The sequence below is a fragment of the Phytophthora infestans genome, genomic scaffold, assembly GCF_000142945.1.
Source record: "Phytophthora infestans T30-4 supercont1.2 genomic scaffold, whole genome shotgun sequence".
NCBI classification, from domain to species: Eukaryota; Oomycota; class Peronosporomycetes; order Peronosporales; family Peronosporaceae; genus Phytophthora; species Phytophthora infestans.
Window position 1 is genome coordinate 3,713,676 of NW_003303757.1, and position 26,088 is coordinate 3,739,763.

Here is a 26,088-nt window from a genome sequence, read left to right on the forward strand (position 1 = left end):
GAATAAACTGCATCGCATCGCAGTGCCTGTATATCTTCAAAAGGTATTTACAAGGAGACAACGCATCCAAAACACCTTGTTTTGCAGGATAGCACCTAAGATTTGTTTTGACTTGGCATTTGTAAGAGCAGCCGGGAGGGATTACCCGGCTCTCCTGTGGAAAGGCATTATATAATGTAAGAGGTCGTCCGCTACCAGGCTCGCTTCGCTCGCGATTAATAGATTCTCTCACCTGGGAAGTGCATCGCTGGTAAGCTCGGCGCTGGGCCCGCCTCCGCAAATACCGCGCGTCCCTGCTTCGCGGGCACCCCGCGCGGGTTTGCTGCGGCTACGCGACCTCGCACCCGCTCGCCTTAGTTGGCGCCATAGCTGCGTCGCCCCGCCCCGAAAGGTGCTATTGTGCGTTTGAGCGTGTTGCACACCGTTTCAAACGGTGTTTTTGCAATTTTGTCATGTTAAAGCCAGGAACCTTCGTCATCATGCATCACAAATTGTGATGACAAATTAAATTGTGATGACAAATTGTGATGCATGATGACGAAGGTTCCTGGCTCTACCATGGATGTAAACACCTTTTGATTGTGATTCACAATCGATGGCTACACATTGTGCCATGCATTTTTGCTGGAATCGGATGGCCAATAAAGAGTAAAACAGCCGAGACAAACACCGTATGCTCGACCTATCGAACATTCTTCTCTCTCGTCAAGCACTCGGCAGATGCTCACGGTGGTTTGTCAGTGTCACGCCGTCATTCAAAAATTCGTACTCACAGTCGCTGTCCAAAATGAGTTTCCTCACGTGCCAGGGCTGCCCCAGTCCAGACGCAACGACTCAAATAACCAAGAAACGACGCTCTAACCCTCCCGCAAACGATACCAACTTTGACGTCCTTGGAAGAGAGTGCCAAATACGCAGACGACCTTATGGCAAGACGCCAAAACCAATTGCCAGACACGAGATTCGTATGCTCAAGGAGCAAGTAGTGTTGGTTTGGCACTTGCTCGGCAGAAGGTAGAAGTGAAAGTGAGATATATATTCAAAGGAGTTTTTAGTTGGATTCTACATGCACACTACACAATAACCTGAAACGACACGCGCCTACACTCGATCTGATTGGTCCCAATAGTGAAACCAAGTCAAAATGTCGTACCTTCAACATTGTCGACTCGACACTTGCGTAAAGGTCCTTGGGGGTCTGGCTTCCGGTCGCCTGCCCGTTGGCTGGCTCTTACATCAATGTCCAACACTCCTCCCCAGAGCCTCGGGGTTCCTGAATCACTCGATGTCGACGAGTCCGATCTTCTCCCGTAGCTCCTTCACCCGTGGCGCCGGTAGCGCCTTCGTCAGCAGGTCGGCAAGCATTTCCGCGCTAGCCACATACTCTGGCACCACGATGCTCTTCTTGGCGCAGTCTTGGATGAACTTGAGCTTGACGTCCACGTGCTTCGCCTTGGCCGAGCTTGATTCGCTCTGAACTTGCACGATAGCCGCTTGGTTGTCCATCAGCATGGTCATAGGCAACTTGGTGGCGATATCCAGCTCACCCAGTAGCTCCTTCAGCCCGAGTAGCTCCTGAGCACCCACTGTCGCAGCGACGTACTCCGCCTCGGTCGTCGATAGTGCCACAGAACTCTGCTTCTTGCACTGCCATGACACAGTCATTCCGTTTACTTGGATGGTTGCCGCACTCACCGACTTGCGGTCGCTCTTGTCGGCTGCAAAGTCGGCGTCCGTATACGAGCGCAATCGTAGTGGTAGTTTTTTAGCATTGTCGTCGCCGGACATATCCATCGTGTGCGATCGGGTGCCACTCAGGTACCTGGCGATGCGTTTAGCCAGCTTCCAATCCGCCATCGTTGGTGCATGAGTCCGTCGCGTTGCACAGTGTACAGCGAACATAATGTCAGGACGCGTGCATCTCGCAATCCACAGCAAGCTCCCCACCAGTGACTGGAAATTTGTCACCGTTGGTCCTGCTGACGTGGTCTCCTTTGCCGTGTGCGGAAGTAGTTCTGCCAAATCTGACTCTGCCGCGTCTTCTCCTCCGATCGGCGATCGCACCGAATTTGCTTTGTCCAACCCAAACTTGGTGAGCATCGCGACGATTGCAGCCTCTTGGTCAAACCTGCAACCACTGAGCTCATTGTACTGCACGCGCATACCAAGAAAATTGCTGGCAGCACCGAGATCCTTGAGCTCCAGAACGGACATGTCAGCGAAGAACTGGGAAACCCTGTTCTCGTCCGTGCCAGTAACCAGCAGGTCATCCACGTACGCTCCGACGACCGTCATTCCACCGCTGTCAGCCTTGAAGTACAGGCACGCGTCCGTAATGCACTGGATGAACCCAAGCTTGACCAGTTCGCGATGAAGGTGCTCATGCCAAAGGCGTCTTGCTTGCTTCAGACCGTAAAGGCTCTGACCAAGAAGTAGGCCAACTTCATCCACGCTCTCAACTCCGAGCGTCTTCAGCTCTTCCTCCGTGATAACGAGTCCGTCGGGGACGAACAGCAAAATCTCGAATCCCTCCTCCGTTTTCGCCTTTACATACGCGTTTGGAACGTCGCCGTGTCTGGCAGGCACATTCCATATGATCGCAATGACGAAAATAAACTTGACACCAGTCATGGTAATCACAGCCGCAAACACGAGAAAGAAGTTAACGCCGAACTTTTGCTCGTTGCCACAGGCGACTAGTCGACCCTTGTACCGCTCGATCAAACCCGTGCCTGCTCCTTTCTTCTTGTACACCCACTTAGTATGCAAGCGAATACTACCAGGCTCGAACTTGACCAGCTTCCACGTGTTATTCGCCTGTAGAGCTTCAAGTTCTTCCTTTTCAGCTGCCTCCCAAAGCGCGCTCCTGGCGCACTTCCGCGCCTGCCTGTAGTTCTTCGGTTCCGGGTCATCAGCGTGGGCATTGACGTCCTTGACTTCGGATACGGTCAAAACCACAGGCTCAGCGCTCAGCCTCGGCTCGTCAACCTCCACGTCTCCATCGGCTTCAGCACGGCGGCGCGACTTGCGGCGTGAGCGACGAGATCTTCGTGGTGTGGAACGTGGTGCCGGTGGCGATGTCGTCGTGGGAGCCTGAACAGTTAGTGGCTTCACATCGGATTTCTCCTCCAACGCGCGGATGTTCTGCACATGCCTCGTGAAGATCACCTTGTTCTCCGAAGGCAGGTACACCTTGTACCTCTTGGTCGATTCGTCCTTGCCGACGACGACGCCCTCACACGCCCTCTTCTTCATGGCGCGCTTTCCGGGGTCACGAAACACGGAGCGCTTTGATCCAAACATGACAATGTCGCGAAGGTTTGGTGCTTCGCCAGTCAGCACTTCGAGTGGCGACTTCCGATCCTCGATAGCGCGTGACGAGCTCCGGTTCAGCACGTACGTCGCGTACTCAACCGCGTCACCCCAGAAGCTCAGCGGCAATCCTGCACCGAACACCATACACCGAGCCATGTTGAGAACCGTGCGATGCATCCGCTCCGCCTTGCCGTTTGCAGCTTGGTTGCCGACTTCTGACACCTGACGAGCCACTCCGTTTTCTTTGCAGAAGAGATCCACGTTTCGGTACTCTCCTCCACCGTCCGTGCGGAGAACATGCACGCGAACGTCGAACCGTTTTTCGAACTCGACAAGAAAGTCCTCGAACTTCTTTGCAGCCAGGTTCTTCTTCTTTGCCATGAACACCTTGCAGTAGTTCGACTTGTGGTCCACGAAGTTAACCATGTAGCGGTTACCTTGGCGGTCAAGTGGCGTCATGGGACCCTTCAGGTCACTGGAGATGACTGCTCCGACTTTGTCGATCGGTGAGTGCTATCCGGTGCTCTTAGTCGGTTGATTCGCTCGAGTCTGTTTACCCTCAGCACAAACCATGCAGGGCTTACGGTCACGATTCGAAATCTTGATGCCGGATGCGGGGTCATTTGCCATACGCTCAATGGTGTCCAATGACAAGTGACCGAAACGTGCATGGAAGCCCATCAACGTGTCCGTGGCGACGACCGGCGAGGCTGTGTCCGTACTCGTATCCACCACGTTCATGATCAGCTGCTCCATCTTAGCATTGTTCGTAACTACCGATTCAAGTCTAGCCACAAGCTTGTTGTGCCTTACGTCGACATAGAACACCACTTCGTTGCTTTTCATCAGCGCCAACTTTCCGTTGCGCTTGGTGAGAAAGCATCCCTTCGCTATCAGCCGTCCGTATGAGATCAGGTTCTGCGCGAGTTTCGGTGCGTAGTAGACCTCACTGATCTCCACCTCAGCCGCGACCCCGTCGACAATAGCTCTCAAAATCACCGATCCTTTCTTGGCTACGTCCATCGTTCGCCCATCCGGTAACATGCAGGTGTCCCCACCAGAGCACTGCACTACCTTAGCCAGTAGCGCAGGATCATTGATAAGATGTCGGCTGGCACCGCTGTCCACGGACTTGAAGTCGTTACCGGCGTCAAGTGCAAACTTTACTGGCTGGTCATTGTTGCTTCTAGCGGAACGATCTGGGCAGTTCATCTTCAGGTGTCCAACCTTCTTGCACTTGTGGCATCGCCGCGTTTCCTCTTGGGACTCAGCCACTGCGTTCACGACTTCCTTACCAAGATGCTTTGGCGCTCGATCTTCATCGGTCATCATCTGCGCCCAAACGACCAGCTCGTTCGCTTCGTTTGGGCGACCAGCGAACGAGCTGGTCGTTTGGGCGCTTGTTGGAGAGGATCCGGCCGCGTGATGTCACACTTGGCCATCAAGGCGTGCCTCAAGTCCGGATCCGCGTACTTGACGATCTTCTCCAGCACTAGCGTTGGTGACGCGTTCGTTGCCATCATGAGAGCATTTAAGTACAAGAAGTGCTCATTCCACGATCGCGACGGGTCCTTCTTCGCGCCAAAGAGCTTCATTCCTTGTTGCGTCGAGAGCGCCCGCTTGAACGACAAGTGCATCTGATCCATCACAAACCAGAGCGTCGGCTGCGTGGCCCACCAGCGCATGATGTGCTGCTGGAAGAAGAGCTCAGCTTTACCACGTAGATGCTGGCCGAACTTGTTCACCTTGTAGCGCTCAGGCCAGGCGTAGCCACACGACTGCTCCGCCATCTCGATCTGCTTAATGAACAGCAGCGCCCACGCTCGAAACCGCTCCCAAGTCCCTTGTAGACCTCGCTGCCGTCGAAGTTTCGCATGAAGAGCTTCGCATTCTTGGGCTGCGGCACTCTCTCGTTGAGATGCAGCGGCGAAGGTCGATGTGCTTGGTACTGCGCAGCTGGTTGTTGTTGCTGTGGCGCCTGTTGAGCTGCTGCTTGGGCCTGGAGCGGTGTGCCTCCTGCTTGTTGCCCAGCACCAGGACCACCATAAACCCCAGGCGTCCGCGCACCCATACCGAAGTTCGACGCGCCGAGCTCATGCATCTGCATGCGCTGCATGCCCAAGCTGCCTCCGTGCTGCAGTGCCTGACGGTACACGCTCTGGCCCAGCCCAGCCCCCGCACCGGGTGGCGTGACGGCCGCACGCTGCTGGTGCGTCTCCAGCGACCGCTCTAAGCTGTCCACTTTGGCCGTGAGCTTAGTGATGAGAGCCGCGAGCGCTCCAGCGTCCGGCGTGACCTTCTCTTCGTGATGTTCTTCGCCCCTTTCGTGGGCGGCGGGGGAGGCGGGGACTGCCTCCGTAGCAGCGTCTGCGTCTGAGTTGTTGACCATTGGGCTCAAAACCTGTTGGTTTGGCACTTGCTCGGCAGAAGGTAGAAGTGAAAGTGAGATATACATTCAAAGGAGTTTTTAGTTGGATTCTACATGCACACTACACAATAACCTGAAAAGACACGCGCCTACACTCGATCTGATTGGTCCCAATAGTGAAACCAAGTCAAAATGTCGTACCTTCAACATTGTCGACTCGACACTTGCGTAAAGGTCCTTGGGGGTCTGGCTTCCGGTCGCCTGCCCGTTGGCTGGCTCTTACATCAATGTCCAACAAGTAGCCTCTTTGGAAGAAGAACTCTGTGATCTGCACGCCAAATGGACCAGGGTTCTACCCGACAAGCGCATCCTGACTGCAGCGCTGCACTCTGCCGGCACGAAGTACAAAGTCGACCAAACGTTGGCCAAACACAAACAGTTGCATGAAACATTCCTGCAGTAACAAATTGTGTTTGCAAAGTTGCAGTCGTCTTTTCTTCGAGCGCCACTGGAATCGAATGGCGACAAACTATCCAAGGCGCTCCATTTCGACACCCGTCTGGGACACGATGCCGAGGATAGAAGTTATATTCTGAAAAGCCACAATAAACGCGCTCTGGCAACTATACCATCGATCATGACCCAATTAACCGTCGACAAAGTCAAAGATGTCACCCAGCCATCATCAATATTACCGATTTCCCACATTGACGTCACGGGCTGCGTGGACTCCACAGTGGTCACCAGTGTCTTCATGTCTGAAATACCACACCCCTCGCTGGAAGATGTGTACGCAGGCGCCCTGGCGTTTTTCGACTTCATCCCTACGTCGTTGAAGCACCATTTTAGAATGAACGTATCGCAATCAAAGCTCAACGACGAAGCTTCTCCAGTATACTGGCAAATGAACTATGAAAGTGCAGGCGGATTGCCAGCAACAGTGAACCAAGTGTTGTGTTCGGGGCTGACTACAACTCATGCCACCGTTCACCTTGATACCATCACGAACGATCCATTGTACCCAAGTAACTCGGTAGAGTTTGGCATTTGCGGACTGACCCTCACGCCTCGAATTGAGTCATCAACCGACAAAACTGAGTCCGTGACGCTGAGGTGGACAGTCGTGTATCGGTACAATATGCTTCCTGGCGACCCTGCACTCCAGAAACACGTCGAGATGATCCGACCCATTTTTAACGGAGACCTCATCACAGCATCAATTTGCAAGTGCCTCCAGGAGCTACTACGTGAACGAGGCATCTAAACGTAAATATACAGCATGTAGTACTTCGCGAACAGTCGGATACGGACCCCAACAGTTTGTCAAATCCACGCTTACGCTAACAAGGGACCAGTGATATCGGAGACAGCAAATGGCATCTCCATTTAGCTCTGCAGTGATGCCAGGTACGCTCTGAAGCTGCTGCTACACTCTGGTGATTGAGACCCACTCGCTTACAGTGTGGCAGGATCCGTTCGTGGAGGTCATCAAGTTCGGCATGACACATCGCAACGTCGGTTGGTACACGCAAGGTGACGTCGAAGAAATCCAGGATCAGCATATCCACAAGAACGTCTTCAAGATTCGTGGAGCCATCGCAGCTACCAACTACTTAAGAGTTCCGAGGGATGCAGTAAAGGGGACACATGGACTGGGTCTGACAGGACGCTACGCGTATCTGCAACTTCGGCGGATTGGGGATCTACCGATGACGATTCATCTCGACTTCGTGACGAACAGAAAAACAGCGTTGCGCTTTGCACTGAGCTCCATTTACCAGCTTTTCCGAAGCACGGGGACTGTGCTCAGGGTACCACTAAGGTTCGACGATGATGTCGAAGTGGGGCGATGAGATAATGTTCTAACGACGACTTTGGTGCTGTGTAGTTTGGATACTCGATGGACTGTGGTCGTGGTGGATATGGCGCGCTTGCTGGAGCTCCACTCCTTTAATCAATACGCAAGAGAAACCTATCGTCACCTCAAGGTAACAATGATCGCCTAATTGTATATCTTCACAGTTTATCAACCCCGTACTGTGCTCTAGACCATCACGTTGTGTGCTTCGATGAATTTGCGAAACTTCTTCGTGTCTCCAACGCTGTACACACCAACGGTACGTTCATACTCGTATCCAATAAATGGGTGTTCTGAGTCTTACGTTTCGTAGACTTTGCCCAGCTCTCTTCGCTTTCCTGGTGACTCTGGCGACCTATACGGTTGGCTCAAATTGCCTCCAGATGACGATTCATCACTTGGTCATGATATCCACCCGCACTCGAAACAGGAGGATCTTCGTATCGCTGCCACGCCCACACCAGTCCGAACGCGTCGACACTCGCATGAATCTACAAGCGCTGTTCACCACGACACCAAAACCGAGGAATCTCCTCCGACACACGAAGTCCAAGCCCAAGTCAGCACGCAATCGTCACCAAGAACAAGAGACGCAAACATTCGTCGAGACAGAAATGACATCCTGTCAAAGGTTCGTTCCAACGGAATGCAGCAACTGAAGCGCATGATAAACGTACTTTACTGAGGCTGCTATTGCACAGGCTGATCAGATTTTGCGCGACGCTGGAGTCTTTCTCACCACGGAGTCAGCAAACACTCGAGAGTCTATTGACGCCGCGTATCAATCGCCGCTCCGCTCACCTACTTCGACGTTCGCGCCAGGGATGAAGCAAGGACTGCGAACTCGAATCGTCTCATCTTCCACCAAAGCCGAGTGGCCAGATCCAATCCTGGAACTCGATCGAATCATCGGCTTTTCCAACGACTTCGCTCGCGTGTTGCTTTGGGTTCCAGACGGCTCAGCATGTGTCTATACAAGCTCCTCGACAATCGTTTATCGAGAGTTTTGCGCCGAATACAAGGCGAAAAGCTCCGAGAACAATACAAGTATGGAAGCTGCGAAAGGTTCAATGGAAACAAGTGGGTCAACTACTGCAACCAGAGAACACTTCTTGCACGGCCACCTCAGTGCAGTTTGCGCTCTTGCAGCCACAACCGACGGAAGGTTTCTGGCATCAGCAGAAATACCAAAGGAGTCGAAACAAAATGGGATCAGGCTCTGGAATCTCGCAACTCGCGACTGTATCACCATCATCAAGGCGCAAGCGAAGGGGGTTCCTGCAATGTGCTTCTCCCCGCTATCAAAACGCCGTCTTGTGCTCTGCGTCGTGGGTCGCGATGAGTGTTTTCGAACTCAAATCTTCATCTGGGACTGCACTTCTCTTCTCCGTGGAACGCCAGACCCTCCTCTCTCTGCGACAGTGAGTCTCATGGCAAGACAAACGTCCGATTTCCCCATTGAAATCATCTCTTTCTCCCCATACGAACAGCAAGATCATTACCATCTTGTGTCCTGTGGACGGGAGAATATCCGCTACTGGCGCGTCAATCCCAACACTGGCCACCTCACGGGGTGTCCTGTAATTCTCAACGAATATTCTCGCGGAACTGTATTTACAGACATTGGCTTCGACACAATTGTCGATTCTCACCCGTCCAATATCCACCGCGTACGTCCTCTATACGTATCGTCCAGCTTAGGTACACTACTGGTGATCGACTACGACTTGAAACAGGTTATCTGCGTGTACCAGCTCCACGACGCCAGTATCAATTGCCTATCGGTTAACGAGGGGTTCTGCGTCACTGGGTCGGACGACTGTTTTCTCCGAGTCTGGCCATTGGATTTCACGGATTTCTTCTTGGAAGCTCAACACGAGGCAGGTGTGAGCTGCTTGGATGTATCCGCAGATGGGATGAAAGTGATTGTCGGCAGTCGCAACAACGCCATCGGAGTGCTGGATATCGCGAGCCAACAGTACGCAACTTTACTGCGATCTCACACAAAGAAGGTAACAGCGATGGCACCTGCACCTTGGAGATCCCCATTGACTTCATTACTTCTGGAAGACACTTGTGGTGTCGGTACTGAGAGCGAGTTAGTAACAGCTGCCGACGATGGTACTTTGCGAGTTTGGGACACTTTGTCGGGACACCAGCTTTACGAGTTTGACATCCAACAGGACCCGGTGACGAGTGTTGCAGCTTCGCCGGTGAAAAGTGGAATTGTCGCGGTAGGTTTTGCTTCAGGATACACGCGAATCTTCGACGTGCATCGCACAGCTGAGGCTACAGGTGCCGCTACTGATGAGGTGCCGTCAAGTATGTTACACGAGTTTCGGCAACATCAGAGCTCGATTCGACACATTGCGTTTGATACTGATGCTCAGCATCTTTTTACTTCCGGTGGAGGGAAGCAATTGTGTCTCTATGACGCTCGACAGCAAGATTATTTGCCGCTAAAGATGCTGCTGGCCGATTTTGATCCCGAAGACGGTTGTTTTGAGGTTAGTTACGACAAGAAATGGCTGGCTTTGGTCAGTAGTGATCGTCAGAGTGTCGTGATGCTCGATCCCTGCTCACTGCGTGTGATATCCACGGTGCGGCCTCCTAAACAGGGAAAAGAAGAAATATTGAAGCTTGCACGCTTTTCCAACCACTCGTCCGAGTTGCTAGTCTTATCGTCCAATGACCGACTTCACATTTTCTCTCTACCAGGACGCGAACTCGTTCAATCGATGCCGCTTCTTGGTCAAGATGGAATCAGTGCGTTGGTGGTGAGTGCAAACGCTAAATACATGGCTACTGGGGGTGCGGACGGGTCTCTCCGAGTGTGGAATTGGGATGACAGAGGTCGAATCGGTCGGATGAATCAGTCTTTCCTCGGTCATACGGGGAAAATTAATGAGTTGGCGTTCACTGAAGGTGGGAAAAGCATTGTCACTGCGGGTGAGTCGAACGCGATATGCGTCTGGCAATTCCACGGAGACTCGTCGCCATCGTCCCCACGGGAAAAGAGCGGCCCACTGGACGGAAGGTGGTTCAACCTGGCAGGGGGCGACGACGAAAATGACATGAATGATGAAAACACGAATGGAGACCAGACTTTGTCTGCGAATGTCACTGCAGCATCGTCCAAGGCGAATTTCAAGCTGAGACTGGACGCCGATGCTCTTATGCTGAATGCAGGAGGTGGAGCTGCACAACGTGGGAGCATTGATAGTTTGCTGACAGATTTCCAGGAAATTGATGTCCCAGCAACCAGCGTTACAACGACAAGTGTATGTGGTGACATTGCACTCTGTAGCGTCGTTGGTGGCTTTAACCCTTCCAAGTTTGCTTGGTCGTACTCGACGGGTAAATTACTTACCACCACAGGCTCTGTCTTAGTTGTGGAGGATATAGCTTCGGGGGAACGCAGTTTTCGTGATGATATTTGCTCGCTCGAGACGGATCATGTGGAAGAAATTGTCGTGATGCAGCTGTCGCCAAGTGGCCAGCAAGTCGCGACGATCTCGTCTCGGTTTGATGGTGTTGTGGTTAGATCCGTTTCTCGCTGTGGTGGAGCCGATACATCGAAAGAAAATGATCGAGTTCTGATCCCTCTTCTACCAGATACTCGTGCTGTCACTTGTCTGACGTTCGCCCAGTGTTCCATACAAGGAAATGGCGAGGATCTCATCTGCATGGCATGTGAAGCTAGCGAGTTGCAGAATGCGGTTGTTGCTGTTGCTAGTACAATTCAAAGACGCATCATCTGGTCCAGCTTGAACTCCAACGGAATTCTACCCACAGACGTTCGACGAATTCTAGCTACATCCGCTTCCCACTTTCTCTTGCTACAAGTCTCAGCTGAGCGCAGCAGTATCTACACGCTCAACATTCAACTAGACGAAAAGGGCAAATGCTCTGATAAAGTACCAAAAGCGGAGATCAAGTCCTTAATTGGTATTTTCCCCACGCAGGTCCAGCTTGTCAGTCTGTTCAACAAGGAAGGCACAACCGATCGACTACGCTACCTCGTAGGCATCGACAACGACCGGTACTGCTACTTCTACGATCTTCACCGCAGTACATTCATCGCAACAAGTCAGCTTTTACTATTGCCACCGACCATGAAGAAGTGCAGCAACCAAGTGGATGGTGTCGGTTCTTCTCGAAAAGTAGTGGAATTCATGGAATGGGTGACCTCAGCTGCGAAGTCTTTGCTCATTACAGGCTCCACAACCGAGAACGTGCTGTATGTCCACGGACTGCCCATGTTGTCAACGAAACATTCGGGTCGGGTGCAAGTGGACTGGCAGCGAATGGCTCGAGCAGGAGTGCCACTTCTGTGCAAGATTGCTCTGAATGGAGGTGGTTTGCTGCGTAGCATCTCTGTCGACCCTGCTCGAGACCTCGGCATTGCATGCACCGCCGACGGTACTGCTGTTCTTGTCCATTTCGATGCGTCACCGACAACTAAAGTGCTACGGGAGACGCCCCCGTTGGCTGCTTCCACTGCGTCTTGGGCACTCGAAGGGGCCGTCGTTTTGTCAACCGCAGCAAATGACAATGCCATTCGAGTTTGGCTTCCGGAACTAGCGAAAGAGATTGCAGCGTTTCAGGTTGACTCTGCCGTTTGCACTTGTACGTGTTTCGCAGTGAATCCCTTCTCGCCTACTCCTGATGGTATTGCTCAGTCGATGGTCATGGCAGGATACAGCGATGGATCCTTTCGTGTGTTTGATCTTTGTGAAATGCGATTACTGTCGCGGTTTGAGCTCACGCCGTCGTCTGGAAATTCATCACGACACGAAGGAGCCTCCATCGACCGGATTGTTTTTGTTGGACCATCCAACGCTCTCATTGTGACGAACCGCAACTGTGTCTTGCTTGTCAACATTTTTAACGCGTTGGAACCATCAGAAGGTCATCAACCCACTCGAGATTCCAACGTACACCGCACACCTCCAAAGCGAGCAATCTCTCGATCAACTAAAAAGACGCTTCAAGAAAGATCGAGAACGAAGCTGAAGCCTCAAGCACCACGAGGCAAGAAAGCTGATCAAGAGGTGGTGTACCGAGAAATAGTTCTCCTCCCATCGAGTTACATTCGACAGAAGCGGCTGCCAGGTCTTGCTAAGAGTAAGCAAGTTCACGTGGCAGTAGGAGGCATCGAGGTGATGGAATCAAGTGACGCAGGCATCCACCCGTTCCTCATCGTGGTGAAATACACTGGACCAGTCAGATACGGGGAGGGAAGATGTATGGTCAAAGTGTTCGCAGACCCAGCAATGAATGCGTCGAACGAGGACGAGATAGCACCGACGGACGAGTGGAGGCTGAACATTCGTCCAACTCTCGACCAGGGCGTGGCGACGTTCGTGGGATCTGAATCTGGATCAGTCCAAGTGTTGTATAAACTCGAGTCGGGTCACGATTCAGCTCCAACCTCCTCCTGTTCGTGGGGTCTGGAGCTCCGTGACTGTGTGCAGCAATGTGTCATCCAGCGATTCTCGTTCGGCACCAGCGACGCATTGGCGACTCCTCTTCTACTACGCAACATCAACGCCCGGTTACCAAATGAACCCGAAGCTGCAGAAATGCTGTTGCTGGTTGACAGAGAGGGACGAATGGCAGGGTTCGACGTCCGGCATGGTCGTCTCCACCCCGTCAACTCTCAAACGTTGCAGCATTTGAGACTCAGACCCTGTAGTATCTCTAAAAGCACCTTCATCCTTACGGCACCCACTCAACTGGCCGTAGCTAATCTCACCTTTCACTAAGCTAGTTCCAGTAACTTTTACATCCAGCACAACAGATTACCGAACCGGCAGCGTCTCAATTAAAACTTCAAGTAAAAAACTGCTCTTGTACTGTCCTGGGCGCTCTATATCTAGTTCTTGAGCTCGCCGCAGTCCTCAATGACGACGGTGGCGCGGGTGGCACCGGACTGACTGCCCTGCTCCTCCATGACCTTGAGCACGTCGTGGCCTTCCGTCACCTGTCCGAACACCACGTGGGCCTGGTCCAGCCACGGACAGTCCACAGTAGTGAGGAAGAACTGCGAGCCGTTAGTGTTGGGACCGGCATTGGCCATGGAAAGCACACCCGCGCCCTCGTGCTTGAGTGAGAACTTCTCATCCGCGAACTTCTCGCCGTAAATGGACTCGCCGCCCGTGCCGTTACCGCGCGTGAAGTCGCCGCCCTGGCACATGAAGTTGGGAATAATGCGGTGGAACTTGCTTCCCTTGTAGTGCAGCGGCTTGCCAGACGTGCCCACACCCGCCTCGCCAGTGCACAGCTGACGGAAGTTCTCAGCCGTCTTGGGCACCACATCCGCGCGCAGCTCGAAGACCAGACGACCGCTGGGCTGGCCGCCGATCGAGATGTCGAAGAAAACGTTCGGGTTCTGGTCACGCGCAGAGCTGAACAGCGCCACCGACGCCGGGGACAGCTCCTTGCGCGCCACGGACAGCGCCGGTCGGGTCAGCATCTTCATCAACATGTTTGGGAGGATCTCAAAGAGTGTCAAAGTTTGTGGCAATGGTTGCCCCTCTGAAATAGAATATTGGATATCTCAGTTTTGGTCTGTCACTATAGGTACTGTACACCGGTAACTCGGAAATGACGCATTATTTAAAGCTTAGCGTGAAGTTCTTTTTCTTTTTAAACAAGCACTTCAGTCAAAGGATCACTGCTACGACCCCAATGTCGAATTATGACTTTACCCCTGTGACTTGGTGTAGTAATACGCCGTGCTTAGGTATTAAGTAGTATCATTTTGTACTGATAGTTCTCTTGGAAGTCTTCTCACACCAACGTTGAGTAGAGGTACTGGTCGTACACCTTCGCCCACACGCAGTCACCCTCGTCCTCGACCCAGCACTTGTGGCTAATATTCTCGGCAGTATGGAGAAACAACCCGCCACGCTTGTCCAGCGTCTGCAACCCGAACGTGTCAGAAGTGTACTCCAGCGTGTCCTTCATGTCCACCACGGTGAGGTTGTTGTACTGGGTCTCGATTTCCTCGATCGTGTCCACCTCCGAGTAGCGGCCGAAGATGGAGCTCTGCCACGGCATGATAATGTCATCCGCAGGTGAAGCGAAGAAGTGGGCCTGCTCGACTTTAAGGAAGTTAGCCTTACGGCGTCGCTGGTCGGAGATACACTGGTCGTCACCAGGCAGACAGTGATTCACGTTGTTGTAGACTGGGAGGAAGTAGTTGGCCGTGGAAAAGCTGCCAAACTGTGGCCACCGGTTGACAGTGAACTGCGAGAACGTGTACTGGGCATCGGGGTTTTCGATGGTGTACAGCACGAATTCCTTCTGCAGCTTTCCGTAATAGTCCTCAGGTTTGTAAGCACTGTAGTTGTACGCGGTTTCAGGGATGATTGCCTTGAAGAACGCACCACCGTCCGCAATGGACTTTTCTACCCGCTCGGGGCCGATGAATTGGCCGTTCTGTAGACCACCGAGACTGATGTAGCGCTTGACCTTGTGCTCGTTCATTTCTTCCATCACAGCGCGAGAAATGGGACCACCCTGCGAATGTCCGATGAAAATGTAGCCATCGTCGTACACCGAGTTGTTGGATACCAGCTCACGCACCGCCTTAACCGCCGCTGGAACTTGAAGCAGAAGAGATTGGATCGAGCACTCACCGTCACAGAAAGAGAGCGATGCCACGGTGCGACCCTCAGCGGTGAGGTTGGCCACAAAGTTGTTGCCATCCTCGTACGTCCTAGTGATGCCGTGGAAGAAGATCACTGGTAGGTTGGATGCAGCCGAGGTGACGCCCACTACAGCGAGTGCGCAGGACACGAGTGGAAAAAGGATGATTCGGCTGAACATCTTGAAGATTTGGTGACTTGGGGACTTCTTGGCGAAATTCGGAATGTGAGTCTCGAAAACGGTTGGCAGAGCAGCAACTTTTATTGCAGCAAGATTCGTGGCAGATCGATTGGGGGGTTCCCCATCGCTCATCGGAGCTTCCTCATCGATGCTGGGAGCGCACGCATTAAGCGAAATCGCAATCGATTCATGTACCGCGCCAACGACCTGGCGATCCGACTGGTTGAAGTGGTGTACAAAAGCAAGAGCTGAAAGGTGTTGTTTTACTCATTCATTTGTTGCTGCTGCTGCCTGTGGACACCCTGCGAGTTCTTTGCCAGTCTAAAAACAAAGCGTATAATACCGGCACAGGAGATACAGGAAAATTGTGCAAGGGAGGAGCATGTTTAGTCACGTTGCCCTGCTCTGCAACTACGCGATATATTCATGTTGCCAAATGGAACTTTGAGCTGTAAGATGCTGCTCAAAGATATCGCTGAGCTCATTAATTCCTACTTCGATAAAAAAAATACTTGCTGGGATATTATGCACTACATGTATTAATAATCTTCATAAGAAGATTTGAGTGATAGTTTGGGACATCTTGAAAACAGATCGCATAAGAAAAAACGAAGCAATGAAAGACGTCATAGGCTATGTTGTCTGCATTCCTGACGGAGTTTCGCGAAAGGTGGTAATTATTCGGCAGCGCTTTCGCTACGACAGGCGCACAATAAGCGCATGTGCTCAGCAATATTCACAGCAGGAGAACAATGCAATTCAGGAGCACAAGAGACGTTCAATTGGTCAAGAGTCGTTCGATCTGAAAGCGAATAACGTTTTTTATTTAACTACCCAGGGTAAGCGAAGCCGAGTTGCTCGCAACGTTCGAAGCTACGAATGGAGGTTCATCCGAACTGATCGGGCTTTGTGGTGCGACGTCGATACTGAGAAGTATCCTTACGAACTGATTCGAGGGGGTTCCCTGTCGGGTTTAGCACTGTGGGTTAAGGGGGGATCCTTGCCATCACTGGCGCAGCCGGAGCACAAACTTTCAGCTGCGAGTGTTTCAAATTCTTTTGGTGACCATTACTTCCAGTCAGTTGCGAGAGCTCTCCACAAAAAGAAGATTAAGGGTCCTATGACTGTGAAAGCTTGCTTCGGACAGACGCTATTCCAGATACCAGTACACATTGATGTCAATCGTAAATTTCGTTTCAACGACCTTCCTAATCTGAAATCGAGCTGGTCGAACGTTTGTAATACTAAAGAGCCAAGTATTCGCGCACTACTTAGTCAATTAAATGGTGATGGAGCGTCAGAGGCCACTATGCTACGACTAACCATTCGGTGCTGCTTGACAACTCAAAAAGGTCCCCGATATGCGAAGATTATATTTTCTCGAAAGGATGGCAATTGGATCTATGAGCGAGCCTGCGCTTTGATTCGCGAATATGGATGTCACGAAATTTTCCTGAGAAACGAACTCAGCCTCCGCGTTATAGTTTTTTCTCAAGTATCGACGCCAGGCAAAGCTTGGTGGAGCACGATTCATGAAAGGGTTTGCTTTCATGAGGCCAGAAACGGAGATCCGTTCGCAACGAAAGTCACGCTAGAGTCGCCCACGCGCGAAAACGTTCGCATCGACTTTGTCGCCATTAAGGAATTAAGCGACACAGTTAGATATCGTGGGCTATATTTCCAGCTGTCAAAGAAGACTGACAGTATTTCACTTCAAGTCCTTCCACCTCGAAAGGAGCTTCGGAAAAAGCGAGCGGGTGAGTGCTTTAAGTTTTTGGTAACGAAGCTGGTGCAAATTCTGGATGATCTAGGGAATGTGGTTTCTGCATAAAAAAGACGAAAGTTATCTATTACGAAGTGTGCACTTTTGATAGGTACAGTACTACACTGGAGGGTAATAAATAGCGTTTCTTTACAAGTTAGGAAGACATTACTATCCTCTTCGAAAGGCTAGCATTTCTTGCACCGAAAGTGTAACGACACAACTGTTATCAGACGGCACGCGTTACTTCGCCTTTAACAACGACGTCACAATCGCTGATAGCGAGCCTTTAGACAATAAAAACGCCTTTAGTTTGTGGTTTACACATATACCGTATTGTGCCTTTCGCCACCACGCAGCCAACTTTTAAATAAGTAGTAGTTCTCTAACATTTAATTCATACAAAACTAGTATTATTATTAAGATATGCATATGTAATTTACATATAAAACACGGACTTACACGCAATTTTTTTTTAATGTATATTTCTCTTCTCCGTTTGGTCCGTTCATCTACATCACTAGGCAGTCTCCCCACAGCTTAAAGCGTTTCTTCTGCTGTTTCGTCTGGCACACGATGGCCGTCGTGATATCCAATTGGTCCTGAAAAAAATTGACATCGCTGCCTTCCTCTTGCGCAGCTGCATTCAAAAATATTTTCAGTTTTTTCTGTGCATCCGTCTTCCCTTCCAAGCGATGCATAATATTTCTGGCTTGCTGTGAAGTCACAGGCCTCCCTGTCATCAACATAACATCATAAAACACCTAGCGCTAAAATCAAATAGAGAATAACACCCCGTGCCATTTGAATTTACCTAGTTTGTCCGTCAAGAAGGAAGTGATGCCTAGGCTCAGCGCGGGCGTGAACCATCTCGGCTAACGTGTTCAGTACTTCAGGATGATCCTCGGCAGAGGCTGCTCCGAAATAGGAGCTGGCAATGTCACTATTAACCTTGGTTGTGTGTTTGAGTCTAGGAATACAACAGGTAAGTCAGCAAACATTGATAACTGAATATACACAGTGATACAGTAGTTACAATACCTCGTTCTTGATGACAATTTTCCAACCGTCAGAAGAGTTCTCTACTCTTGCAGTAAATCTCGCAGGACACCCTTGAAAGCGAACAACATTTTGCCGCTTCCCATTACCCCGCGGCTTCGAGTAGCAGCCGTGTGTACACCTGTAAACTCTGAGCAACCACTTGAGCTTTCTAGGCAATTTCACTTCAGAAGGTCCTCAAATAATATAGAGTTAATATTAGTATAACAGTGGCGTTAAATGGAAAGAAACAGTGCCTTTACGTATATCTGTCGTGAAAGAAAACAACACTTACTTGTTGTGAGTCTTGGTCAAGCGTGAGTCGTGCCAGCGATACCGAAGATGATTATCCTCTGTGTAGCTTTTGGCGGCTTCTAAAATGGAATCCCATTCGTTGCTCTCCCGTAAGGGGAAAGGCGACAGTAAATTCGATACATGCTCGGCACTTTTAATAATGCCGATTCGCTGGCCCAATGTTTCGCTGCGTCTCTGACGCGGAACGCGGTCAATGGAAACCAGTTCTGCCACAGATGGTTCTTCACCACAGGAGTCCGCTCTTGTTCAATTGCGAACTACAACAACTGCATCTGAAAAGCATTAGTAGTAGGCGGATTTGAGCAGCGGCCCAGTCTATCGCATTAATGCTGCCTCCTCCGAGACGGCTAGCGTAGTGGAGGTTCACAAGCAACCGCTCCCCGGCGTAAGCGTAAGAAGGGCCCTACTCGAAGCGAGGCTGCATTCCGTCGAGCTGTCGGAAAACTTGGCGTGGAGTCAGTACCGAAACTGCGCGAGGATTGGAGTTCTTGGGACACCCGCTACGGTGGCTCCGAGTGGCAGCAGTCTGAGGGCGTCGTGATGCATCTCTTGCAGCAAGGCCTATCGCAGTGTCAAATTCGGGCCATTATTCCGGTCGGTGGCTCACGTGTTGATCGTCTGCGCGTGATTCGTGAATTGGGTCCTGAGGAGTGGCATACTCGCAGATCTCAGGCAGCACCATGACACGCCTTTGGTGACGAGTACATTGAGGCCTTTAAAAAGCACTGTACTACTTGGATTTTAGAAGATGGCTTTCTATGTGCTCATCGGCGTCCACGGCAACATTTTACTGAGCCCAATTTGACGTGGGTCGTGGTTCATGCACGCTACGCTGACGATATCACACGCAATGAACCTACCGCACGAACGCTAAGCTACTCTAGGCTTACGCAGTATGTGCACTTCTATTACCCGGGAGTTCGGCTTACAAGAGCTGCAGAAGACGTTTGTGATTGCTGTATATTCGGTTGAATGACCCCGACACCAGTGAAGCTGAAAAGAAAAATATTTTACAGGAAAAACCACGCACATCAATGAGGCCATTGCTCAGCGTAGGTTTGTGTCAAAATTTATTAAATCTTACACGGCCTTGCATGCACCGGACCAACAACTACCAGATGACATTATTCCTGACACATACGACACCTGCGATGATGACACCATTGTTGAACCGAATAGTGAAGATGATGGCGAGCACAATGTGACCCGTGTTCCAATACAAGCGGAGGTTTTTGGTGGGGGAATATCGATGCCGCATTATGGCCATTCACGTCCGTCATCGGATTATTTTAACAGCAACCTGATCATCCAGAAGTTTGTTGTAGCCGATATTGCAAACAAGCGAAACAACGTCTACTTCTACGACGAACGCGCCCAGGGTAAAGGGAGCCGATGCCCTTTGCAGCCTAAGACTGCTATATCACTTATCCACCTTACAAAATGATGCCCGCAATGGCGTGCCACCTGCCGAGATAAGTTTGAGTCTTCTTGACAATTGTGTAGGACAGAACAAATCCAAGGTGGTCATGAAGTTTTTCGTGATGCTTTCCGTGGTGTTCCCGTACAAGAAAGTGGTGTTATGCTTCTTGTTACCTGGTCACTCTCACAACATTGCCGACCGCGTTATTGCATGGTGTAGGCGTGCTACACGCAAAATGAACTTATATGCATCACTGCTTCTCGTGGAAGAAGTGAACAATGTAAAAAGTGTTAATGGGATATTCTCGACCACAACAAACCAGACCACCCTTTTTCGAAGAATGGGGCACATTACTCAGCAAATACTTTATTTCTCCTCCATCAGGTTACACCTCGAACTATTTTTTTGAGATAGATCAAGGAGTTTGTATTGCGCGCAAAACAGTTAGCGCGCCGGATAGTGAGGCCTGCACCTATGCAATGATTAATCCGAACAGTCTCGATGAGATACGAAACGCTTTTATCACCGAGCTCTTTGAAACTCATGTTCGCACTATTTGGGAAGCTTCCATTCACAGCGTCCGGCTACCGCGCTGTCAAATCAAAGTGTTGTCAGAGAAAAAGTTGAAATCGTTATCAGCAAAGTATTTTTCGATACCACAGGAGTTCTTGGCCTACTACCCAGCCGTACCAGAGCCAATCGTAAACGCTCCACAACTCGACTCCACAATCAGCGATACAGACGTACCAGGTCCATCAAATGAAAAGCGAAAACCAGGGCGCCCCAAGAAGAAGAAAAACACGTTGAAATTGAAGCAGCCTTCGATCCTGCAGTTTTTCAACTTGGCCCAGAGGCCGTCGAGCTAACCATTTAATAATACATGTACATGTATATTGCTTACATAATATACCTGCATACTACCGGTAGTTTTCCCAGCTGTCGGGGCACGATGGTAACCCGGGTTTCCGCCATCCGCTTCTTATCCGCAAGTGCCCTATGATAGCGGCAAGAAAGAATGCCTGACCGATACAACATTTCGCCAATGGGTATAAAGCCACACAGCGATAGCAAAGTGACCACGACCAGCAGCACCATACATAGCACTAGAGGGACAACCCTCCCGACGGCTACAATGTAGCCATTGCGAGGTATCAAAATATCCAAAAGTCGCAGCGCAATCCATCGCTGCCGCTGTCACGGCTGCACCTTGGCCGTTTACCCATTTCAGAAGCGCCAAATCTCCATGATGAACAGCATCATCAGCGGATGGGACAAGCAGTAGCGGCCTCGAAACCCGAACCATCCACCGCGCGAGATCCAACGGGGCCGAGGACGCTATTTTACTTACGTCAAACCGATCGAACACAATGCGAATCAGGCGTTTACAAAGAAATTAAGTAACGTTACGGTTTCGCGAGCGCTGCGGGACTGCAATATTTTTTCCTGCTTCCTTCGAAGGGAGGCACTGATCAAGAAATTGAACGGCCTGAAGAACACCACTTCCCGCCGCAAGCCCGGTGATGTCAGGGTGCCAAAAATGGATGTTGCGACTGTAGATCCGTCTTAGTATGTTATGAAAGCCAGCAGAAGCGATAGCTTTCTCCGCTTCGTTAATCACTAGATCCGGAAAGTATCCGTCGAGAGTCTGCATCGCCGAGAGTTAACCATTCGTAGCAGCAAAAGCGTAAAACGCATCGCATTTTGCTTCTATATAAAAAGCATGCCCAGCCTCGCACACCAATCTGTAAAACAGATGTGGAAGCACGTGGGTGGCTGAGGTTTCGAGCGTTCACGGCTGGGCTTTGTCGGTGAACGAGTTGGTAATCTTCTGGACACCATCAAGACCAGCAAGGCCGTCGACGCGAGTTAATAAGGCTACCACCGATTCAAGGGGGGGGGGGCGAGGAGCATCCGTACAAAAGATGTTAGTTTTGACGCAAACACACAGCCGCACACGGGAGGAATACAGACCGCGACGAAATACGGTGGATCGGCATTAATCTCGAACAAAGCTAGGGCCAAAATGAACCACCACGTCGCGGCTTTGTGGTACTTAATCAAACAAATTGACTCATAGAACCTAAAATCGGATTGATGTCTCTACATACAAGCAGGTAAGTACTGGCTAATAAATGGAAAAGACAAATTCTTGAGAAAATGAGCCGAAAGGGCTAGATAAACGCCTTAGTGAGGGGTCTTCCCTCCGCCATTTTTTAGTGTCTTTGACAAGAATCATGGGGAGCAAACGATCGGAGGCGGCTAGCGGACTGAAGCAGTTTACACTGGACGTGTTCTCTCGGCCCGTTAATGACAGCCAGACAGCAACCTACGTTGAGCGCGTCGAGAAGGGCTACGTAGCAAATTTCAGAGAATATAGGCGGTCTACAGAAAGTCCCGGCGCCTCAACAGCGATGTGGTTGCGCCGTCGACTGTATAGAGAGATGTCGCAACGACGGAGCCGCAGCGAGTGCGACCAAAATACGTGCGCGCGAAACCTGTGTAGCAATAGACGTTGGACACAGTACTCAGTGAATCCTGCTAAGCTTCAGGTCCGAGAGGCACCCGGTAAAGGCGTCGTAGCCTTTGCGGTGGAGGCTATTAGCAGAGGGGCAATCTTAAGAGAGTACGTGACCGAAATCATTACAGAAGAAGAACTACAGCGACGCGAGATGGTCAGACCCTCCCTCTACATGATGGAGTACGTCCCAGGGCGATATATTGACGTTTTGAGATGCGTCAACGTGTCAAGACTTTGTAAACATAGCTGTGAGCCTAACTGTCAAGCTGAGGAGTGGTAAGTACCGAATTGGAATCGCAGCGCCCAGAAACATTGACCAAGGAGAAGAGATTATCTTTGACTACGGAGCTGACTACTTTCTAAAATATTGCATGCGCTCGAAGTGCAAGGTGCAACTAGTTACGTGCGCATCGCCATAGGGAATATATATCAAAACGTAGCTCTCCGTCGAGAGCTTCGCACTCTCAACGCCGACACAAATACGTATGTATCTTAGTAAAAGCAAGTAAGCTTCGTACACGCAACACCAATACAAACTTTCATGGGTTGAGGCAATAAATGTCCTCGGTACACTAACGACTGACCAATCCGCGTCTACTATCCATCCTCCATCTCGTTGTGTAGTTATTCGGCTGCAACGTTAGGATCCGCGACCCTCGGGGAGCTCCGGATAGCGAATAACACTACAATGTATCAAGCGAGGTAACTCTAGACATACCGACATACAAATGTTCAAAGCCCAACTTCGGCGCTTGCGGCCAAGACGGTTCTAAAAAGAGCAGAACGCGTTTCAGGATTGACCCTTGCGCATTCCATACCGTCATTACGAACGCAAGGTCTACCGCGTGGTGGGTTTACCCTATTTCGCGCGGTCCCCTATAAAACGCCAGCTCCATGACGAACACTCTAATTTCTTCTCTTCAACCCCATGACACCAATCGGAATCACCACACTAGCCTTACATTTCCGACTACCATCAGAATGGTATAGCCACAGTGTCTCCAGATTATTTTCCGGGTACCATTAAACAGCGAGTACACCGTCCTCGTTTGTAATAATCGGTCGAACATTGTAAAAGTCAGGCGGGAATGGCAGATCGATGAGGGCCTTCCCGCGCCGATGCACTACTTCAAATTGTGCAGATACAATGCTGCGTTTCTCTTCGTCGTCCCAGGCCAATAAATGAAGCCGACACTTTGTTCCATACGCGTCCCTCACCCAACGTTCCTGCTATTGTTATTGAGCACGTTCGCAGGGGCTTCAGTAACAAAATACGCAAATAGTTCTGGGTTTGCGTCCTCGTCATACACCATCTTCTCCTAGACTATAGGCAAATCCTGCCGGAGCCGCCTTCTCCAGCGCAAAAGCGTTTTTTTGCCTCGTTGCAAGCCGTAGGGCCGTGTAAGACGTCAAACTTGCCTTATCAGCATTACTTGTGACGAGTATAGTCAGACCATCTATCTAGCCTTTATCATTCTCGACGTCTTAAACCGTTAGCTCATTAGTCAAAGCAGAAACAGCGGCATTTTTCTTGGGGCGAATCGAGGCAGCGTCAGCACCGGTTCACCTTTGCCCCGAAGGATAGAAACCAGGGAGCGCACGACATGCTGAAAAGTTGGACTGCTAAACCGCGCAAGCAACTGCTCGATGTGAGTCTCGAGGAAATAAATGCTAAGCAAACGAAATAAAATCCGCCGATAACAGCACGTCGGAGGTGGTGGTCAAATCGAAGTCCTTTCACAACGAAGTACCCGCGGTGGCTGAAAGCTGTACAAAAATCGTCAACCTATGCAAAACACATTCACCGTACCAGATCTGAGAAAACAGTGTCAGCAAGTATGCAAAAGCAATGTACCAACAAATTTGACCGCCCGCCAACCACTTGTTCACTGCTGTAGATTGCCCGGAGCCGCAGGTCGAGCAGGACCAGAAACTCGACACAGAACACAAAGACTTCATCGATCAAGATAAACGCAATCTTTTCTGTAAATGTCAACCACAGCAGCTCGAGGTGATTGGCACTAAGGTTTCCTTTCCGAAACGTCTTAAAAGCGGAATGCAATGTTAACCGTTACGCTTGTTGTGTCACGATCCTCATCTAGGCCCAAAATGCTATTTTGCTTCCCTCAATAACGGTTTATGTGCATCGCAAACACGCCATATATGACGTTGTACTACTAAATCATATAGGTGCTATTGTTAATAACAAAACAAACGTCAAAATATTGTCATTTAATACTGTTATTTATTATTAAAACACAATAATAAAAGGTATTACTAATTAAAATATAAAAAAATACAAACCTTGTGATATGTTGTTTAATAATTAGAACCAGCCTTTAATGAAATGTTTAACTATATTATAATGCTATTTTATTATTTTAAGCAATAAATACTAGTAATAATAGGTAGGTACCATGCGGGCATGCACCCATCTGGGCCGTTCTTTACGAGCAGTAGTTTCGGGTGTTTTGGTAGGCTAAGTCCTCGACCATATGTCTCTGAGGGTCTTAAGCTCACGTTCACAGACTACAATTAGGGTTATTTGCGGACTCAGTCTACGCCCAACATCGAGGGAGTTTGAGCGGGTGTCCATGTACGTTTGACATTTTTTATATGTATTGACCAGCAGTCCTAACACGAATGCATGTACTCTCTCCATCAGGGGCAGTCCTGCGAGCGGCAAGCAACGATGGAAGTCAGCAGTCATACCATCGTTTCCTTTGTCGCTGCGTAGCCCAGCTAGTACCTGTACTAGCCTAGTAGCCTTCGGAGCCTCCGCACCAACGCTGCCACCTTTCGTTTACGCTAAGCTTGAGTTGCTAGCTCGGGGTCGGCGGTCCGAATGTACTTGACGGGATCTTGAAATGGGCGCTTTGCGAAGGACATATCAGGGCAGATTCTCACCTCAGCACTAAAACCACCAACTCCATTCTTTACGACAACAGCTGCTGTCATCTGGATGCTAAACTACTAGCCTACAAAACTACCGCTTCGTTAAGAACGGCCCTCAGGCTCGGTGCTCGTGTGTTGCAAACGCAAAGCCGCGCGTCTGTGTACTTTATCTTACTTAAACATATTTTTAAAATGGAAGTGTGTAAAAAAACGCATCACAGAGCTCTTGCAAAATGAGGTGGTTACTGTGCCCGATTTGAAGTACGTACGACAGGTTTTGCGTAGCTAAATGTAAACAATCAATCGTCGACACAGCTCTCCTTGTTGTTTGCATCCAATCGGTGCCTTTTGTGCTCGGCAGAAATATTCACCTTAGGTCCAATCGCGAAAGCAAGAGATGGTCGGATCGTGCGACAGATCGAGCTAGTGTCACAGGTCTGCAAATATCGACCAATTCGCGCGCGAGCTCAACGTGCAGCCGGTTTGGCTATAATTGTAATTTTGGCATAGTTAGATCGAGTCAGAAAGCTATGCGTGGTCGATAAGATGGGAGGAGAATGGATTAGAAAGGCGAGATGTAGCCATGCGAAAGAAAATGTTGATGCTGGCCGATAGGGAGTGTGACAGACACACAACAGACAGGTTCCTAGTTTAGGAGGTGGTGAACTAGCGCTCTGGGTGCCCGCTCCGCGGACGCTAGGGCATGTAGAGAGGGACGCCCACCTCCGCTGCGCTGGTGTGGGCTTTGATTCCTTACTCAAAG

At 50.3% G+C, this 26,088-nt stretch overlaps 4 protein-coding genes across 4 annotated transcripts; 2 read left to right on the top strand and 2 right to left on the bottom strand.

Moving 5' to 3' along the window:
• Window positions 1–7,182: 7,182 nt before the first annotated feature.
• PITG_01693 (uncharacterized protein) lies at window positions 7,183–10,619 on the top strand (the record flags this gene model as incomplete). Its single annotated transcript, XM_002908268.1, has 9 exons — window positions 7,183–7,505; window positions 7,572–7,671; window positions 7,732–7,800; window positions 7,972–8,004; window positions 8,068–8,172; window positions 8,243–8,269; window positions 8,372–9,811; window positions 9,854–10,455; window positions 10,496–10,619. The coding sequence occupies 9 exons, from the start codon at window positions 7,183–7,185 to the stop codon at window positions 10,617–10,619; spliced, it is 2,823 nt and encodes a 940-aa protein (XP_002908314.1).
• Window positions 10,620–13,354: 2,735 nt separating this feature from the next.
• PITG_01694 (peptidyl-prolyl cis-trans isomerase 1) lies at window positions 13,355–14,040 on the bottom strand (the record flags this gene model as incomplete). Its single annotated transcript, XM_002908269.1, has 1 exon — window positions 13,355–14,040. The coding sequence occupies one exon, from the start codon at window positions 14,029–14,031 to the stop codon at window positions 13,420–13,422; it is 612 nt and encodes a 203-aa protein (XP_002908315.1).
• Window positions 14,041–14,336: 296 nt separating this feature from the next.
• On the bottom strand, window positions 14,337–15,509 carry PITG_01695 (uncharacterized protein; the record flags this gene model as incomplete). Its single annotated transcript, XM_002908270.1, has 1 exon — window positions 14,337–15,509. One exon carries the CDS (start codon window positions 15,507–15,509, stop codon window positions 14,337–14,339), a length of 1,173 nt encoding a protein of 390 aa, XP_002908316.1.
• A 3,731-nt stretch (window positions 15,510–19,240) lies between these two features.
• Window positions 19,241–19,902, top strand: PITG_01696 (uncharacterized protein; the record flags this gene model as incomplete). The annotated part of the gene is made up of 5 exons (XM_002908271.1): window positions 19,241–19,252; window positions 19,387–19,459; window positions 19,509–19,657; window positions 19,721–19,806; window positions 19,878–19,902. 5 exons carry the CDS (start codon window positions 19,241–19,243, stop codon window positions 19,900–19,902), a joined length of 345 nt encoding a protein of 114 aa, XP_002908317.1.
• Window positions 19,903–26,088: the final 6,186 nt, after the last annotated feature.